At 41.0% G+C, this 20,103-nt stretch overlaps 2 protein-coding genes and 2 long non-coding RNA genes across 5 annotated transcripts; 3 read left to right on the forward strand and 1 right to left on the reverse strand.

Annotated features, from left to right (window-relative positions):
• Nucleotides 1-1,311: 1,311 nt before the first annotated feature.
• LOC125190520 lies at nucleotides 1,312-2,103 on the forward strand. Its single transcript, XR_007170931.1, has 3 exons — nucleotides 1,312-1,608; nucleotides 1,698-1,756; nucleotides 1,860-2,103. It is a non-coding gene; the product is annotated as an uncharacterized LOC125190520 (long non-coding RNA).
• A 1,190-nt stretch (nucleotides 2,104-3,293) lies between these two features.
• On the forward strand, nucleotides 3,294-5,424 carry LOC125190521. Of its 2 annotated transcripts, XR_007170933.1 has the most exons (3): nucleotides 3,294-3,727; nucleotides 4,931-5,114; nucleotides 5,257-5,424. It is a non-coding gene; the product is annotated as an uncharacterized LOC125190521 (long non-coding RNA). The 2 variants fall into 2 exon arrangements; XR_007170932.1 differs by lacking the exon at nucleotides 4,931-5,114.
• Nucleotides 5,425-6,815: 1,391 nt separating this feature from the next.
• Nucleotides 6,816-7,820, reverse strand: LOC125190518 (cytochrome P450 71A6-like). Its single transcript, XM_048087841.1, has 2 exons — nucleotides 7,599-7,820; nucleotides 6,816-7,483 (listed from the first exon to the last, which is right to left on the reverse strand). The coding sequence occupies exons 1-2, from the start codon at nucleotides 7,809-7,811 to the stop codon at nucleotides 6,872-6,874; spliced, it is 825 nt and encodes a 274-aa protein (XP_047943798.1). The 5' UTR covers nucleotides 7,812-7,820; the 3' UTR covers nucleotides 6,816-6,871.
• Nucleotides 7,821-8,728: 908 nt separating this feature from the next.
• Nucleotides 8,729-11,772, forward strand: LOC125190519. Its single transcript, XM_048087842.1, has 2 exons — nucleotides 8,729-8,858; nucleotides 10,968-11,772. The coding sequence occupies exon 2, from the start codon at nucleotides 10,968-10,970 to the stop codon at nucleotides 11,604-11,606; it is 639 nt and encodes a 212-aa protein (XP_047943799.1). The 5' UTR covers nucleotides 8,729-8,858; the 3' UTR covers nucleotides 11,607-11,772.
• The last annotated feature ends 8,331 nt before the right edge of the window (nucleotides 11,773-20,103 follow it).

Consider the following 20,103-nt stretch of genomic DNA (forward strand, 5'->3'; position numbering starts at 1 on the left):
TCAACACCATCTCTCGCTCGTTCACGTTCAACCTACACGTTAGAAAAGAAACATGCAAGGCTGAGTACTTGGTATACTAAGTGGGCACATTGCCGAAACATAATTTTAGTACAATTTTTGTCAGCCAGTTGAGTGATCTCGGGGTTTTAACTTAAAAGGTGTGAGGCACTAAAATTACTTTTGTTCATAAAATTGATTGCGCAATCGTAAATATAGATACCATATCTGAAACGTATGTAAACCGGGAATGTGGCTACATTCCACGCCGGTCACTAGACCGGACAACTAGAAAGCTAGCACACGATCCCCATGTGTGTACACTAGTCCGAGTAGGGTTTGCGGTCCTACTGGGACCCGAATTCAATTAAACCTAATTGGCATAGCCAAGCAGATAGGTAATCCATAAAACATAAAGGCATGACAAAACACAAATAGCATAATTTTCACATAATCATGCAAAAAGGCAAGTTCACATTTTGAAAGAAATGCCCACCTCGATAGCTTAAGTCTTTTTCGGGAAAATCATTGACTTGGTCTTGAACGACGTGCGAAGACGTCCCTTTAGAAAATAAGGTAATATTTTAGTTAGACTTTATGAAGTCAAAAGAACTTAAACGTGAATGCATCCTAAGTGCGAACTTATTTTATTATTTTGCTTATCTCTCTAGAAAAATCCTAGAATTCTTGCAACATTAATTAAATTAGGAGATTTAATTTATTGTGGAGGCTTAAGAAATTATTCGTTTACCTTGTAATTGTTACCTTCCATGTATCTTGTTCACTCAATTTATCATCTCGGGATTTTAATTAGCAAACCGTCACTTAGGATTTGATTATTTGATTGAGCAATTTAGGAAAGCTCATGATTTAATTAGGCACAGACTTTATTTTAATTATTGGCCCAAACTCCTTAGATCATTAAAAGAAAATATTAGCCCACTTCTTTGTTAAGTTCCTTAGCCCAAGATTTAATTAAAACCTTAGCCCACTTTTTTTAAATAAGCCCCAAAACAATTAAAAAGGATAGGCCCAAAACATACATCCCCGATTCCCATCTCTCATTCTCTTTTCTCAAATTGGGGAAGAAATCCCTTGACCGAAGGAGAAGCAGCGGCGTGACACTCCATCCCTTGCTCCTTCTTCTGATTTCACAAAATCCCAAATCAAATCCCTAAAACACAAGACAGCCCCAACTTGAAAGAAATCTCTAAAATGATAATGATGAAGCAGCGTCTTCCCCGGTGATCGTCGACCGTCACTCAAACAGCAAGGAGCGGTGCCGAATTGTAAAACTAATTAAGGCAAGTGAAAGGCGATTTGAGTTCTTAGCATGAAGGGAGAAGTGAGGAGGGAGAGGAAACGAAAACCCCACTCCAAGCTCTCTAACTTCCTCTCAAACTTACTATCAAACTTGCTACTGAATTTTTGATATGTGTGGAAGGGAGAAATTTATGCATATGATGGGGTTTTTATAGGCCAACTTGGTGTACTTTGGGAGGATTAAATGGGGCTTATCCTCTTTTGTTTTCATGCCGCAGCACATCCCCTTAATTGGTCCTCACAGCTGCACTTTTACTTAAGGATTTTTGGTGGCATTTGTGGTACTAGGTACTTGACAATAAATTCATCTTGTTCCCATATGATCACCTAGTACTTAGCCATTAACTCTTATTGTTTGATTGTGGCTGGTACATAAGCAAGAATGCAGGTGCTGCCATAGTGTGGAGGATTTGCAGGTTTTGACTTACCTTTATTGGTGGGTTTTTGGTCTTTTATTGCTAAAGACGGGTTGTTCCTTTTCTCCTAAAGGTAGTTTCCCTAATTCCTAGCAACTAACACTTGTTTTTATCTTGTTGGAGGAAAATGTGACTTGGCTGCCGCATTGCTGTCCGAGGCATGGGCTCGCTGCCCTGGGCGCGACGGGCTGTTCGGAACGGTCCGTGATTTGGGCTTGGGAGAAAGAGGCCCAAAGTGCAAGCAATATAGCAATATAGTTTCTTAAGCTCTAGGCCCATACTTGTGTATTTTTTAATAGCATCCATAATTCCCTTTTCTTCAATTCATAAACCCACATGAATTTAGTTATGTAAGTTAAAGTGTAGTTTGGGATGTATACGAACGCGTTAGTTCGGGAAAGGGATCTTCGTAACTCACTTCTTAACTAAGGCCAACTTATTCATGTGGTGATTGAAGCCAATGACGGATCCAAAAACCGAACTCGCGGGGTCAAAAAATAATTAATAATATATTAGTATAATATTTAGATAATTATTATATATTAATACAATTAAAATATTGCATTATTTTTGTTAAGTATGATAATTTATTAATTCCAGGATCCATATTTTTGAAAATATAAAAAAAACACACCATACAATAATTTTATTTTATTTGTAATTTTACAAATATTATTGTTATTTAACTACAAATAAAAATAAAAGTCAAATCAGATCAAATCAAATTTATGATTTATACTAAATGACAATTATTTTTAATATTTTACAGATTTTGAATTTACTTGAACTATTAATTAAATTAAACAAACACATGTGAATAGTACTACTGAGTATAATTAAAAGAAATGGAGTATTTAAGTTTATTTTTAAAAGAAACAAACCCTAAACCCTAGTACTACGGATTATAATTAATGAAATGGAGTATTTAAGTTTATAATTAAAAGAAATAAATAAAATAACACCATATAATAAAAAAAATGCGCCGCTTTCTTCTCCATTGTTGTCTTTTTCAAACTTCTGCAATTTTTCTTCATTTTCAGTTTTCTCTTGAAGCTTTTCTCTTCTGTGAAACTATCTCACCTCTCCCCTAATCTGTTTTCTTCAAATTCACTTCCTCATTTCTCTTCCATGGTGACGAATCAGCCAAAACGTGGGGTTAGAGCTGATGCAGCGGTGGGTCGACGGCTGATTTTGGGAGTTTCTCAGAGGTATTCACGGACCGGCGATGGGGTCGGCCGACCCCATCCAACCCCACCTGGGTCCGTCATTGATTGAAGCCGTCATTTCAGGTCCTTGAAATAATTGAGAGCCCAAATATATATTCTACGTATTCATGAACTATTTATATAAAAGAGCTATAAGTCATATAGTATCGGAGCCTTTAGATAAATATATTGACAATTGCACGTGTTATACACACAGTTACATAATGCTCCATCCGTTCCATAGTAGTGGTGTCATTTTGCCATTTTAGTACGTTCTATAGTAGTGAAGTCATTTCCCTTTTAAATAAAAGTCAACACATTTTTTTTAAATAAAAGAAATTATTTCTTGTGGGCCTAAATTAAAAAGAAAAATTACATTATTATAGAGCCCATTCTTAGAAAATCCAAATCACTAAAATAATTTGCTTTTGGAGCCCAAAGATCCCTCTTTGCATAAGTTACGTAGCCAGCCTCCACCTTCTTTATGGTTGATTACTCTCCTTCCCCTCAAGGCATGCAGCTGCTTGATCTCCACCTCCTGCTCGATTCTGCCACTCCACCTCCTGCTCAGACTCTGTCTCATGATGTCCACGGTATACTCATCCCATCATTCACAAACTGCGAACCTTCAGCAAATTGAGAGAGAAAGCCGAGAGGGAAAGAGGTAGAAGAAACTGTTGTCTTTTATTTCAATCTCATACAAGCTAAGAAACGAATCTGCCAAGTCCAAGGAACTACTCCTTTCGACCTTCAATTTGCACCCCAAATTCAAAGTTCGGTTGAAAGGTATACTCCCTCTCAATTTCAAGTCTCAATCAGCAATTCATACATAGCATATCATCATCCAACACTCCCCCACAAGTAATTTAATCAATCAATCAAACAAAGCAATCAAACTCCAACAATTGAACACCCATCACAGAGTAATTGAAAACTGAAAACGAAAGAACATAGCTTTGTAAAGAACTTATCTTTCGGGGTGTTTTGGGACTGTTCTGAGTTGTTTCGGGGGCTGCCGGATACCTGCGAGGTTTTATCGAGCTCAGTCGGGGCTGTCCGAACAGCAAGCGTACGACGGAGAGGTGCGACGGCGCGCCGCTGCGCGCACATCAGCAGCGGCGGCGATGGCGTGAGCAGATCCGAGAGAGAGAGAGAGATGAGGAGGAGAAGGGGAACATCGCCGAGTCGGCGGCGGCGCCGGTGTGGCGGCTGGTCGACGGAAATTCTGATTTGGAAGAGGGGTTTTCCCTATTTTGTGCAATTGACGAAGAAGGGGTGAATAGTGATTTAGAAAGAGGACTGATAGGTGGGCGGGGGCCGGGGAGTATATGGTTGTTTTTTTAAATTAATTGTGGTTGGGCTGCATTTTATTATTTGGGCTAAGAAGTGGAGTAAATATTTTTGAATCCAACTCTTTAATAGTTGGGATTGCAGTAAAGAAATGAATGGGGGCCGATTTCGAAATTTACCTGTCTTTTGGGCCTAATATTTATCAAAGAGCAAGAAGAGTTGTTGGACCGGATAGAATTAATTTTTTAAGGGATTTTGGATTGAAGAATAAATTGGTTAAGCAAAACTAAAATAATTAGTTGGGATCCGAGTTGTTATAGCTCTGCGTAAAATTTTTAGTAGTGTATGAAATACCAATTTAATCGAAGTCCGGAAATAGTGGAAGAAGAATCATCTTAAAGTAATAGAAATTCTTGAAGTCATTCCTATTAAAGTAATAGAAATTCTTGAAGTCTGATTAGTATTTTATATTATATTGTTTTATCTTGAAAAAGGTTATCCGCAAGTTAAGATCGGAATGAGAAAATCAAGTTAAGGAAACTAAACGAACGAGCTGAACTTTTCTATCCTACATACTAATGTGGATGAAAATATAAACTTATGTTTTGTTATTTGTGAAAATGATGTTGTCTTGCCATAAATGATTTGTTTTATGCTTATCTGTTTGGTTGGAACGTAAGAATCGAATTCGTGTTCGAGTGAGGGTGGTGTCCCTACTCGGACTAGTGTACACAGGTATAGTGGAGGCCGTTGGGAGGTGGCCACCTCCCCGGCTGGAGAAAGATGTAGGTGACCGTGGGAGAGCACCATCTCCATGGCACTTGGTGTTCAGATATGGCAAAGTATGAAAGAACTTAGACTGCGCAGTCGAACAAAGATTTTAGTAAGCTCGGGCCTTTTAAGAGAAAAATCTCGAGTGTTACTGTGATGGCATGATAACATTTTCATTTTATGTATGTATATTTCGGCAATGTGTTTACTGAGTATTTTAATACTCAGCCCTGCATATATTTCTAAATGTGCAGGTTGAGCAGTGACGGTGGGGAATGCTGAGCAGAGTTTACGATTTTCTTTATATTTTAAGTAGAGGCTCTCAGAGGTGCATGTTTCCATACATGTGACCGTGTTCATTCCGCTGCGTATTGTTCTTCTATACTCTGATAAATATTTATTGAAGAGTAAGATCTCCATTCGAGTTCTTGTGATTAAAAGTTAATTTGAAGTTGTTTCCCTTTTATTTCTGAGTGAATATTCGTCATTATTATCCCCTTTCTGTTCTCCTCTTCTTATTCCCCACCCCTAGTCACGGTTTCCCGGCTTTGCTATCCTTAGCAAAGTGCGGCCGTGACAAAAAATCACAATGTACAAGTAAACAAATCAAAATTCAGCAACCATAAGTGCCACATGGCACGTCTAGATTGGCCTTCATCATGTGGTCAGGTAAGAACGAAGTCAGGATTTTATTCCGAGACGAACAAAAATATTACACAGGAAAAATTTTGGAGTTTAGGAGGGACATTTTATAAAAATTAAAAGTTATTAAATTTTATAATAAATGATTTATTCATATGTGAGGATATTGAATGCCCCTACATGCTAGATCTGTCCATGCAGTTAGGATCGCTCTACAGTTTAGCTAGGTGGTCGATAAGTAGGTCTGTAGCTTGCCTCACTATTCTACAACGGCATTGTTTGGCGCCGTTGTAATTACTCGTCTTAGATATCATTATCTTGTATTCTTGTGTGAATATGTTGACCCATATGTTTGGTTCGCCCCATATTTTTGGCTATTCCCACTATAGTCAAATTTGTTCATACAATTAAGCTCATTTTATTTTCCAACTTTCACACCAATTAAATAGAAATGTTACTCCCTCCGTCCCACAAAAGATGTCACATTTATCTTTTGGAAAAAGTTCTCTCTCACATGAATAAAAAATTATATTTTCTCTCTCCATTTAACACACAAAATAAAACCTCCTAAAATCTCGTGCCGTCCCACAAGTGTGAGATCTTTTGTGGAACGGAGGGAGTACAATTTTTGAGATAATAAAAAATCGTAACAGGAAATTAATATTCATTAATTAAGATGTATTTGTAAATTTATCATAAAATATAAACCGATAAGAAAATATATTTAGTCTATTCAATAAATGTCCCTATTTAAAATATCAAAATTTTCTCCTAGATAATTTTTTTCTGTTTCTTTTTCTAGACCAAAATGATATTCTAGCTTGGCATCTGCGTCATATTCCAGTACTACAAATCACTCCTTCATTGAGACCATGAAAATATATTCTACGTCTTCATGAACTATTTGTACTATAAACGAGCAAGAAGTATTAATCTTACTGATGGCTCAATTACTACTATATAAAATCGTATTAATATATTTACAATTGCAAATGTTTAACACAAAATTACAGTAATATTGAACAAAAACAACACATTAGTTCAAAACTATATACATGAATGCATTAATCTTACTGATGGCTCAATTATTAGACGGATTTTATGTTCAAATTGGATCCGACAACGTGTTGATTCGCAGTCGAAATCCAGTCTTATTTTTTCAACACTGGTGCTATATAATCTTATATATATACACAAAAGATTATAATCACATTAAAATGGAAGGACCTAACAATCACGTGGAATAGATACAACAATCAAAGGACACTTTTTATGGATTGTGATTCCACTAGATTCACTTGCATCTAACTCCTTCATTTTCGGTCCATTAGGCAATCTAAAATCGAACTTGTGTACCAACTTGGCTAAGGCAAGCTCAACCACCACCACCGCGAATGTAATACCCGGGCAACCCCTCCTGCCTGCCCCAAACGGAGTCAACTCAAAATGCAGACCTCTAAAGTTTGTGCCCATTCCAAGGAATCTCTCTGGGCGAAATTCCTCAGGATATATCCACAATGAAGGATCCCTAGAAATCTCCCAAACATTAATCATTACACGCGTACCAAATGCGACGTCATAGCCCAATACTTTTGTGTCTTGAGTTGATTCACGACGGACCAACAATGGGATCGGCGAATGCAATCTTAGACTCTCCTTCAACACTGCTTTTAGATAAGGCATTTTCTCCAAGTCTTGCTCATCAATCTCGTCCTTACTTCCGGCTACTTCTTTCACTTCATTTTGCAAAGTTTTCATGGCTTCTGGATTTCGTATGAGCTCCGTTATCGCCCACTCAAGAGCTGTAAATGTAGTATCAGTTCCAGCACTAAACATATCCTGCAATAAAAATAATCAACCAAACAGGGGCAGCATGATAAGAACATACCAAAACATTGCTATAAGAAAACACACGAGTATTTACATACATATTGTAAAAGAAAAGTATTCATACCAAAACGATAGCTTTGATAGTGTCATCTTCAATAGGGGTGAGACTTGCATTCTCTCTCTGAAAATCAAGCAATATGTCCACAAAATCCAGCTCACCACCATCTCCCTCTCTCCTCTCCCTAACTCTATGTTCTTCAATAACAACCTCCAAAAACCTATCCATCTTCTCAGCAGCTTTGTCCACTCTCTTATCCAAACCATCAAACCTTCTCATCCATCTCAGGCAAGGAATGTAACATCCCGAATTTCCGAACCCTAATTTTTAGAGCCCAAAAATTTATTATTGATGACGTGGAAGATGTGATTTATTTGATAAGTGAATTTATTGCATGAGTTTCTTTGACCGGGAAGTTTGAAAAGTCAAATTTGTTGACTATGTGATGTGGCATGTGATTTTATTATAAAGTGAATTATTCGTTTAAGGGTGAGTGAGAATATCAAAGAAAATTTTCATAAATACTAGCCACCTAATTGTTGAAATTTTCGAACCCTAGACCCCTTGGAGAGGGAATTCTATTTTTTCGGATTTAATTTCATTCTTGGGATATTTATCCAAATTAAATCCAAAACCTAATTATTTCTTTATTTTAATGAGAAAAATAGACACCCCCCTTGTTTAATAATGATTTTCGAAAATCACTATGTTGGGAAGGAAATAATATTTTGCTTATTTTATTGATTCCTTATTTGATTTCCTTCCATACCTAGAATTCAAATATTCTACCAAATCTTTCCATACCTTAAGAGATCTTGCCATATCTTATTTTAGTGAATATAAAAAATTCACGCCTTATTTAAAAGGCATAGAAACGCCTATTTCAATCCCAAGTTGGGAGAATTCTTATTTTTATTTTGCTCCTGATATTTTATTCTACTCCGTAAAGTATACCAAAACAAAATCTTGGCTAATTAAAACGCCTAATTTTCGAAACCTACATGCCTTGGAACCCTAGATCTTATTTTATTTCTTCTTCCCTACTCCACAATATTTTATTGTGTAGAATCAAATCTTACCAAATATTCTATTTATTTACATAAAGATTTTATTGAGCACTATAAATAAGAGAACCCCTAACCCTAGCCCCATAATTTTCGCCCCCCACCCATACTACACGCCCCCTCTCTCTTCTCCATACTCTCTCAATTTTCTTCTACTTTTCTTCAATAATCCTTCAACCTTTGAGAAGAATTGAAGTTTGATCCAAGAATTTTGAAGAACCAAGTCTAATGCTTAATTTCTAACGTTCGTTTTTCTCATAAGGTATTCTCATATTTAATCCTCTTCTTTCTACTCGATTCCTCTTCTTTCTAACCGATTAATCGGTCTTCTTGAACCCTCATGCATCTTGGTTGAGTGAAAGTGGGATAAAGGGGATATGGGAATATGTTACATGTGTGTGGCGTGTGTGCGTGTGCGCGCGCGCGTGTGTGTGTTGTGTTGGTGTAGTGTGTGTTTGATGGCTAACTATCCTTGTGTGACATATGTTGATCTAGATTTGAGATGCGAATGGAACTTGTGTGATAAACATGATCTTGATTGATTACTAATGTTAAGATAAATCGATGGGAAAAGGGAAAAGTATTGAGACATGCATGAGTAAGAGTTGTGTTGAACCTAATTTGTGATATGTGCCTATGTGATTAAAAGGTGAAACTTTGGTTGCGAAGCGGCGAAACTACTTGAAATCTAAGCAGTCGAGGTGGGCTTTACTCTAAAAACTCTCTTTTATTTTATCAGAAATATTGATTGGTGTCATAAAGGTGGTTTAACTGTTATGCCATGCCTATGTTGTTTTATTGTGATATTGTGTGTCTGATGCCTAGTTTGTGAGTTCGCTCCATTGGGCTATAGGGCTATGGATATGATTATACGAATTCGGGTCTGAGTATGGGACGCAAACCCTACCAGGCTGTGTACACGAGGGGATCGGGAGCCGTCCTTGCTAGTCGGCCGGTCTCGTGGGCGAAAAGTGTGGCCACACTTTTGCCGCACTATGGAATGATTGTGACTTTTGAATTGTTGAGGAAAATGGGGAGTTATTTTGACTGGCCAGTCTATGGAAAATATATTTTGTGATACTCGTGATATTTCTCTTATAACTGCTTAAAACTCGAGTTCAATTGGTAAGGGTGGCATAACTTAGAAAACGTTTTGGCAATGAGCTCACTGAGTATTTCAAAATACTCAGCCCTGCATGTGTTTTCCTTATGTGCAGGTTGAATGATGACGAGCGGTGGCGGGTGTTGAGCATGTTAACTAATTAAGATGGATGTTTTTGAACTTCAAGCGTAGTTGTGTCTTCATACATAGCTGCACTTTCTCTTGGTCGTTTTCCGCTGAGTTTTGGATACACTTTAGTATTTTTTTTGAATATTTTGCATTCTCCTTTTGGTTTAGAGGCTTTAGACTATCTTGTGGTTTTTATCTTGGAAACTACGTCATACTCTTGAGGTTTTTGAACGTCATTTATGATACCTTCCTTTTTCTTATTCAAGCTTCTAGGTTAAGTTGTTGCTTTAAATGCTCTGATAGTTCCATTTTAATCTTTTGGTCAACACTCTCTAAATGAAACCCTAGCCTATGTTTACTTCTTTAAGTCCGTTTGGTAGGAGTCGCCGCATTTATTGTACCCTAGGAGAGCGGGCTGTTACAGCTGGTATTCGAGCCTCAGTTTCTTTCCGCTCTGGACCCAAGAGTCTTTTCGGAAATCTAAGTTGTCCTTGTAATCGTTTTCTAATAAACTGAATATGGAAGGCTCAACACCGCAACTCGTCTCGTTCAACCACGAAGAAAGAGGTACAGAATATTTCTATGATTGAAACTTTATGCTCTTGGAAATTTTTGTGGAAAATGTCATTTGTTGAGAACATAGAAACCATGCCATAAGTATTGAGAATATTGCATGCTTGTGAAGCGATGCTTCTTAAATGATGATTCCTAGGAGTTTGGAAATATTATGAATGTGAAGCGATGCTTCTTGAATGGTGATTTTTTGAATGTTGTATGAGAACTTGTGAAAATTGTGAAATGCGAATGTGATTACGTGAGATTTTGTTGAAATGTCGCGATGCTTAGACTTGGACTTTTGGAACCTAGCATGACTTAGCTATACGATCACAGCGCTCGTACCAACAATAGAAACGTAATGCCTAGTATAAGGCCGTTAGTGTATGTGGAAATTCGACGAAACGCGAATGGAAAACGCACGAATAGTTATCTTAAGAACGAGAACTTTGGACGCGATGCTACCTTTGTACCATCATCTTTTGACTTTTATACACGTTCGCAGCACAATTTGAGATCACACACTTACTATTCTTTTCCAACCTTTGTGGTGGTGCTGACTTGTTCCTTTTCCCCTTTATGTAGATGGTTCAACCCTATCACGCCCTTATGCGTCGCCGCTACGCCAAAAATAGGAACTTTCCAGTGGAACGCTATAGAGAGCTGGAATGGGACGGAAAGCAATTCCTCCTGAACTTCGTCACCGATTTCTACAGTCACTGGCTGGACGCTTACGCGTATGGAACTACTCATCATGAGGGAATCATGCGACTTATCCATATACTACCTTCCCCTTGGAGCGAGTGGACCGCTCAAGCCTCCGTATCCTACACCTGGTTTAGCCCACCCAAGTACACGCCTCAAGGAGACTTCGTCGGCCTAATAGGAGTCTTACTTCCGGCCATGTCTGCCGCCGTTGACGGACCTCCACTCCATCCGCCAATGCAAAAGTACTCGCCAGGAGCAGCGCGTCGAATGAAGTATCGCGATGATGAGGAGACGCACGTCGCTCGCGTTCCCCAAAGGAGGACATTTAGGATGCGTATTTCGGCCCCTCGAAGGATCATAAGAGAGGCCAAAGAGATGCTTACCTCGATTCCTTCGCCCCTAAGTGACGAGAAGGAAGACGAGGAGATGGGACCGTTCGAGAGGGCAGAGAGTTCGAACACGGAAAGTGTCGGAGAGTCGGAAGAACCCGAAGAGGACGAGGGCAGAGATGTCTAGTGCTTGAATAGTGATTTCGTTTTCCTTTCCCCATGTTTTTGAATTCTAGAACCGCTATTTATGTTGTCTTTCTCTTTCGCAATTGTTTGGTCCTTTTCATTCATTGTACCAAGACCTTTTGAGTTTTACTTTTGAGATTTAATGGGGAATTCGTACCTTTTATTTTTATCATCTTGCAATGAGCCGTCTTCACTCTTTTCTATCCTTATTGCGTAAATATACTTGCTCGTTCTATTTCCTTCCAAGTGTTTTCCACCTTGTGGTGCAACTTTATTATGCTTTCTCTTGCACAACTGTTTTCTTTTTACAACTGCTATTGTGTGGTCTTTCCGTGGACCCTACTTGTTGAATGAGTTAAAATTTTTCTTTCAAAGTACCCTATAGCTATCTTTGGGTTTAAATAAGTGCGCTAGCAGCTCGAGTGAAAATGAATCAGAATGCCGCCTAGACGTAACGTAAGACGTTCGAACGAGGAGCCTTCTTCACAGGCTTCGGAAGAAGAAAGCGTGACGCAACCAAGGCCACCACCCCCACCTCCACAAGTAGATAGGGAAGTCGTAAAGCTATTCCTAGACCAAAAGCCTCCTACCTTCGACGGGATGGGTGAACCCGCAAAGGCTGAAACTTGGGTACGCGCTTTGGAGCGCATCTTCAGAACCTTAGTGTGCAACGATGCGGAGAAGATGATCTGCGTGACACATCAACTGACCGGGTCCGCTGACTTTTGGTGGGATACTAAGTTAAAGACCATGCCCCAGGATCGAGTGGACCGGATGACATAAGAAGACTTCAAGACCGAAGTCTATGACAAGTACATACCCAAAAGCTACCGCAAGGCAAAGGCAGCCGAGTTTCACAACCTTACCCAGGGACGTCTGTCCGTGACCGAATATGACCACGCACTTTGTGACATGACCCGTTATGCGCCGGAACAGACGGATACTGATGAGAAGCTGACCGATAAGTTTCATGAGGGCCTGAGGCACGAGATTAGGATGGATTTGGCAGTCCGTGGGACCCTTACGTACGCCGAGGCGCTGGCCCTCGCACTGGATGTAGAGGCAGCAATGCCGAAGGAGAGGAGCACGGGGAACACTACATTGACACTACCCCCGCCACGCCCTAACCATGATAAGAGGAGGTGGGATGAGAGTCGGATTCACTATGACAACAAGCGATACCGCCCCACTCAGAACATGCCGCCGTACGGAGGAGGACGGACTTCGTTCAATCCGAGGAGCGACCCCCGGACCAGGCCACCCCAGTGTAACGTTTGCGCCAAGTACCATTTTGGGGAATGTAGGGGACCAAACCCGACTAGGTGCTTCAACTGTGGAGGGAACGGGCATTTCTCGAGGGAGTGTCTTAGCAAGAATATGGGAACCGGGACGAGGCAGAACCATCAGGGTTTCCGTCAGCAGCCGAGGACGCCACCTACGGGCTCGGGAGCGAACCGGGACCAGCCACAGCGGCTGCAGCAGCCTGTCCGCCCAAGACTTCCCGACCCGGCTAGAGCGTACGCCATGAGTCAGAAGCAGCCCAAGATTGAGCAAGGGAATCATGAGAGTGGCAATTTGGCAGGTATAGGTGAAATCCTCGATACCCCTATTGTTGTTTTGTTTGACACGAGTGCATCGTATTCGTTCATATCTGAGTTGTGTGTGCATACCTTGAGCTTGCCTTCTAGAAAATCTGAACATAAGATGATGGTGTCCTCACCAGTAGGAGGGATAATAGAGATTTCCCGATTTTGCTTGAACATAGAAATTGTACTAGGAGAACTTAAGTTAGTCGCTTACGATCTGTGAGTTATGGCGATGAGAGATGTCGACGTAATCTTAGGAATGGACTGGTTAACCGCGAACTTTGCGACAATTCGCTGTAAGGAGAGGCTGATGATAAGTCGTATTCTAAGCCTTGGTTAATGGTCAGTATGTCGTGAAATGCATGTATTATCTGCAAAACAGTTGCTCAAGTGTGCAGGATTAAAGGATCCAAGTCAGTAGGAGACGATTCGGGTGACGCAAGTGAAAAGGGCGCTAGAAGGGTGCAATACTGACCAGGGTGCATGCCAGAGAAAAGGCTCGAGATGGAGAAGAAGGATAGCTGGGATGATCACTAACAAGGGCATAATAGTCAAAACTTGAAGGAAGTCTACCATAAAAGCAAGGGCAAGCCTCCCTATAAAAGAAGCCACTTGGAGAGAGAGAAGGAGTTCGGCCTTTAGAGTTGGTTCCTTAGAGTTCGGTTAGGAGCTCTAAGTTCTCAGTTCTCAAACACACTTAGTAGAATTCTCTCTAGAAGATCAGTCCTTTCAGCATTGTCCAACCTCTCGTTCCTCGCCACAGCTATGGTCACTTGACGTCCAAGAGTCTGCCGGAGAAGTCATCGATACACTGTTCCAGCCAGTTTCCGTAGTAGTATAGCAGTATCATCGCCGGAGTGGCCAAACAATCGTTATTTTGCTTTCTAGTTTAATCTTTACTTGTTTTCGTCGTTGGTTTTGTTGCAAACACTCATCGTTGTTGCCTTTTGAAGTACTTTGTGAAGTTCCAACGTTTAAATTATGAAGTTTCTATTTCGTATGTCGCTTTGGTTCGAGTTTGCTTCATTCTGCTTAGGAAAGTTAGATCTAGTTGCTTTTAATTTCTAAGTGTTTTCATATCTGGAGTTGTCGATCTGAAGTTGTAGTTATGTTTTAGTCTAATCTTCGTGCTTGAGTCTTCGTGTTGCATTATAACCACCGCCTTGCATGTTAGTCAGTAGAAGTAAATTTGCAGTTCCACCGTTTATTTTAAGTTCGAGCGTTTTAAATCAATGGATCTTGAGTTTGAGGTTGTGAATCTGAGTTTAGTTATGGTGTTTGTGTTCATCTGATTTTTGTTAATACTTGGTGAAGAAGAAAACGTCAAAATCAACTTTAGTTTGGACCACTTTACTTTTAAGTTACTTTTGCTTTTGTTCCCTACTTTTCAGTTGTACTGTCCAGACCTGTCAGAGAGCCACCCAGCCACCAGATATATCTTGTTGTCTAAATTTCATCTTTTAGCAACTGTCTACTTTTCATATGCCTCTGAGACACCTTGTCCCCTATTTTCACGAACACTACCACATGCCTGTTATTTTCACGCCTACTAGTCAGTAGAGTACCACCTTTATTTCTTGCCTAGGTAAAATCTCAACCCAAGCGTAGTAGCTAACCAAAAACACCTAGGAAAGTCACCGTAGTTATCCGAACGTGTCCATCCTTGTGGGATTCGACCCTTACCTCCACTATACTAACCAGTAGAAGTGGGTTGAGGAAAATTGTTTGAAGCCAGGTCTCGGTTGTCATACCAACGACTCAGCTGGGTCGGGAATCTCTTCCTGATCAGTTGGATACACTCCAAATTACATACGAAAACCGACATAGAGAAAAGACCTAAAAGGCCCTTTAAAATGGCGCCGTTGCCGGGGATGGATGGCGTTCATACCTGTTATTGTGTGTGATCTTTTTGGTGTACATACTGTTTATAATTTTCCTTTTCTTTTTGTTTTCAGTTTATGAGAAGTGGCTCGGCTCCTGGCCAGTGGAGACCAAGGATACTTCCCCGAGGAACAATACTCGTTACCACTCGTTCTGGCCTGTCGACAGCACTGTCCGACCTAGGCACGAGCAGCGACGAGGAGAAAGAAGATCTAGAGTACCAACTCCCGGAGCTCCCACCCCAACCAGTAAGAACACTAGTGAGAATGGCTGACCAGGGTGAGGACGATCCCGAGCTCGCAACACTTACCGCACACGCCGACGGAGATCCCCCACAAGCCATAGTGGTCACCCCAGGCCAGACCGCCTGTGATGTGAAACCCCACGTGATTGCAATCCTACCGACGTACTGTGGGAAGAGTTACGAGGACCATACGAATTCTTAAATGAGTTCTGCAAAATCTGTAAGGCGCAGAGGCGGCCAGCAGGAGCAAGCGAGGACGATTACAGACTGAAGGCCCTACCTTTTGTCCTAAAGGGAGAGGCCAACACTTGGTTCATGCGCCTGCCAGCCGACTCTATCAATACATGGGCCGATTTCAAGTCAGTTTTCCTAGCCGAGTTCTTCCCGTCTTCAAAGACAAGTGCATTGAAGAGGAAAATATCGTGCATAAGGCAAGAATATGATGAAACCCTGAGCGAGTACTGGGAGAAGTACATGAGTCTTCTGGAGTCATGCCCCAACCATCGCATGAAGGAGATAGAGGTGCACCACACTTTCTATGAGGGGATGAACAAGGAAACCAAGGATCTGGCGAATTCATCATCTGGAGGCGATTTCACCCAGTTGAGAGTCAGTGAAGCCAAAAAGGTGTTACGCAAGCTGTTGAATGCGAAGAAGACGTACGACAACGCAAGGGATGGGTACAGCAGAGAAAGGGTAGCAAGTGCTTCGGCTACTGACCAGGAGGAACGGATGGATTTGAAGATGGAGGAATTAAAGAAGGAGTTGCTGACTGCAATCAAGCAGAACACTCCACCACCTTCTCCGACTGGAGGCAAAGAGGCCCCAGAACTACCATATGATCAGCCGGACAACTCGCTGGATGTGGAGCAAGCAAATGCCGCAGGATACTACAATTCCAACGGCAATTGGATTCCGGGAAGGCAGAGGGATGCACCATGGAGGGACCACCAAAATTTCCGATGGGGAGATGGAAATCAGAATCAGAACCAAAATCAGGCTCCAAATCAACCCAACCCCCACCCGAACCAAAATTCCAACCGTGGCCCAACAAACCCTGACTACCAGTCTAACTGGGTAGGAAGAAATCAGCATCCTCAGAACCAAAACCCTCAAAACCAGAACCCGAACCCTGCCTATGTGCTGTTGGGGTTTGTATACTAAAAGATGCTTCGAGCGTACATGCCTTTGTACAGTCAGCTTGTGCATGTATACGAGAAACGCCACATCCACTTGTTTACCTATTTATGAGAATAAATAATATAATATAAATGGTTTATTATTGAAATATGATAAACAAGTCTAAGGCTTTTTACTAAGAAGGTCAAGTAGGGAAATTCGATGAATCTCCTCATGAGTTTTCCAGTAGGGGACTTGGCCAGATCTAGTAAGAAGAAAAACGTATTCACAACCTAGATAGGCTTTGGCTACCTATTGGAACGGTTGTGGTGTTTGTGATAATTCTCTCTTACCTAAGATGAGATTAGTAACACCGGTGTGGTAAAGCACTGAAAGGATCTAATCCGAAATGTATTCTTTATTGCTATCTACTGAAAGAATATATTTCAAGAAAGTTTAGTATTTTCTAGTCTATGATATTAATATCAATATTGTTTATTCAATCAAACGCCACTTTGACTTATCAATATGTGAGAGTTTGTACGTAACTCAAGTTCATGATATCTTGGGTGGTAGTAGTTGAATAACATGAAGGTATTGGAATATTATTTCATAGAATTCGCGTGCCCAGTGTGGTATGATTAAATCCCTAAGGGGTGATCCCCAAGAGGTGTTTGAAAAATGAATTTATTATTCAGAAAACTGCGCAGTTGGAATTTATTCCACGAATAATAAATAAAGTTTCAAACTAGAAAAACTCTTTGGAGAATTAATTTAATTCTAGTCACATAGCAGACAAAAGAATTAAATTGACGGATCAAGATAATCTTAAACGCGGGAAATATTATAAAATAAAATGGACCCAAGTTATTTGTAATTTGATGATTTAAGTGGGAGTGCAATATTATTCTTTAGTGGAATAAAATAATATTCCATTGATAATATATTAAATCATGGGTCATTTGATTTAATTAGTAATTTATCTAATGGGTGAGCCCAACACTTAAGTCATTCCATGGATCCCCAACCTAGCCCAACAAGTCTATTATAAATAGTGATGAGATGTGGAAACCCTAGCACACCATTATTCACAACACTCCTCCCTAAACCCTAGAAGCCGTCGCCGGCTCTCTCTCTCTCTCCTTGCCTCGGTTTTCGTGCCTTGGCACGTGGGAGAATTAGGGTTTTGTTTTGTTCTTGTTCTATCCTAATTCATAGGATTAGATCAAGACAATATTGAGTTTGTGATTGGGTTTCCCTAGATCTCTTCAAGACTATTATTGATTATCTAAGATCCGCCCACACGGATGGAGAATCAAGGACTAGGGAATAGGTTGGAAGATTCACGGTCGATAAACCAAGGATCTCCGGGTGGTGCAGCTAGCAACTTCGATCCTATGATGGATCAAAATGAGGTAACAATCGAATCTACATCAAATTGCATGATTATGTGTTTATTTGATGTTATATCTATAGATCTATGTTTATTGCATTAAATTGGAGTCGAATGCATAATCACCTAAATAGATCCGTTCTAGGACCTGTTTGGTTTCCGTGTCTTCCGCTGCGGTAGTCCCAACATGTGCCACCCCATCAGCGAAACAACCAGAACCAAAACCAGAACCAATTTAACCCAGGGCCTCAACATAACACCCACAACCAAAACCAAAATCAGTACCAGCACAACCACGACCAGTACAACCCTCCTGCCCAGTATAATCAGTACCCACAGAACCAAAACCAACAAAATTTCTCGGGCTACCAGTCAAACCCACCACCCCAGTATAACCAGCACCAGGGCTCGAACCAATTCCATCACCCAAACAGGTCGAGGAGGTCTATGGAGGACATGATGGGAGAGATGCTTGCCTCGCAGCAAAGCATTAAAAATGACTTGCAGTCCAGTAATGAAACAATGCAAGGAATGCAAAGTGCCCAGAAGGAGCATAGGGCAAATATGAATATGATGAACAGGCAGTTGGCCCAGCTCGCTAACTCGGTGGGCGAAATGAAAGGGAACTCAGGGAAACTCCCATCTACAGTCCATGTACCTGAAAAGACAAATGTGAGTAAGATTACACTGCGGTCCGGAGACAGCCTATAATGGACCTCAACTCAAGAACCTTATTGGGGAATCTAGTAGAGAAAGAGTGCTGAGCGACACCATCTCAGCGGAAGAGCTCAAGACGCCCCTGCCTCAGATGGAGGATCCATTTTTTCTAAACGAGAAGCCTACTGCGGAAGGAAAGGAGGGAGAAACACAACCTGGAAATGAGCAACCGGAAGGAGCAATGCCCACATCGGAACCTCAAACCCAGGAGGAACCAAGGGAAAGTCCACAAGGACTAACTGGAGAGGCTAAGGGAGAAAAACCGTTTCCATACCGGTTTGTGACGAAAAGGAAGAAGGAAAACCCTGTGGATTTCATGTCGATCTTTGGAAAGCTGGATGTCACCATACCATTCCTCCAAGCCGTGAGACTGCCCCCTCTGGGGAAGTTTATAAAGGAGTTTATAGCCGGAAAGGCCCAGGAGGATGGAAAAATCATGGTGGAAGGAATAGCGTCAGCCATTGTACAGGAGAAACTACCACCCAAGAGAGCCGACCCAGGTATGTTTACTTTACCCATAACAATTGGAGATGTGAAAATCGAGCATGCAATGTGTGATTTGGGAGCATCTATCAATGTTATGCCGTTATCCATTTATAATCGGTTAAAGGGGGTAAAATTGTCAAATACTAGGGTGTTGATCCAACTGGCTGATAGGTCATGTATAAATCCTGAGGGTGTGTTAGAAAATGTGTTGGTCAGGATACAAAACTTTACTTATCCCGCTGATTTTTATGTCATAAAAATGAGTGAACCAGAAGCTAGGGAGTCTAGCGGGATATTGTTAGGAAGACCATTTTTAAGAACGGCTAAGACAATTGTGGATATGGCCGAGGGGACAATATGCATTGACTTTAATGGTGAGAAATTTGTCTTTGACATCAATGAAGCCATGAAAAAACCAATAGATTCTGAAAATCTATGTTATGTTGATGTAATTGACCCCTTAGTCCAAGAATTTCTTGAGACCGAATTATTGCAGGAAAAGCTCCAAGCCTTGGATGTGTATGCCCAGGCTGATGTGGAAGCAGCTGCATGGTGTGATCTGATCAGTAGCCGAGGGTTGACTGACGAGGAGATCGAAGAAGCAATTACGGAATTTTGTCAGAAGTCGGAACTAGCGGGATCCGTAGGGGCCGTGCTACCGGCCAGTATGGAGGAAAAATCAGATGCTGAACAAGAGCAAGAGGAGGATTCAAAGAAGAACCCTCTACCCACGGACACACTACCCCCGCAAGTGGAGTTGAAAAAGTTGCCAGCGAACCTTAAGTATGCCTACCTCGGGGAGGAAGACTCGTTCCCTGTAATCATCAATAGCGGGTTGACTGAAGAGAAAGAGGCAAAACTACTAACTGTGCTAAGCAAAAACAAGAAGGCTATTGGATGGAGCCTTACGGACCTGGTAGGTATAAGCCCGGACGTCCGCATGCACCACATTAGGCTGGAGGATGGAGCCAAGGCACATAGAGATTCTCAAAGAAAGGTGAACCCAAACATGCGGGAAGAGATACTGAAGGAAATCTTGAAGTTACTCTCACTGGGCATTATATACTCGGTA

Source organism: Salvia hispanica, chromosome 5 (assembly GCF_023119035.1).
Source record: "Salvia hispanica cultivar TCC Black 2014 chromosome 5, UniMelb_Shisp_WGS_1.0, whole genome shotgun sequence".
Taxonomy (NCBI): Eukaryota; Viridiplantae; Streptophyta; class Magnoliopsida; order Lamiales; family Lamiaceae; genus Salvia; species Salvia hispanica.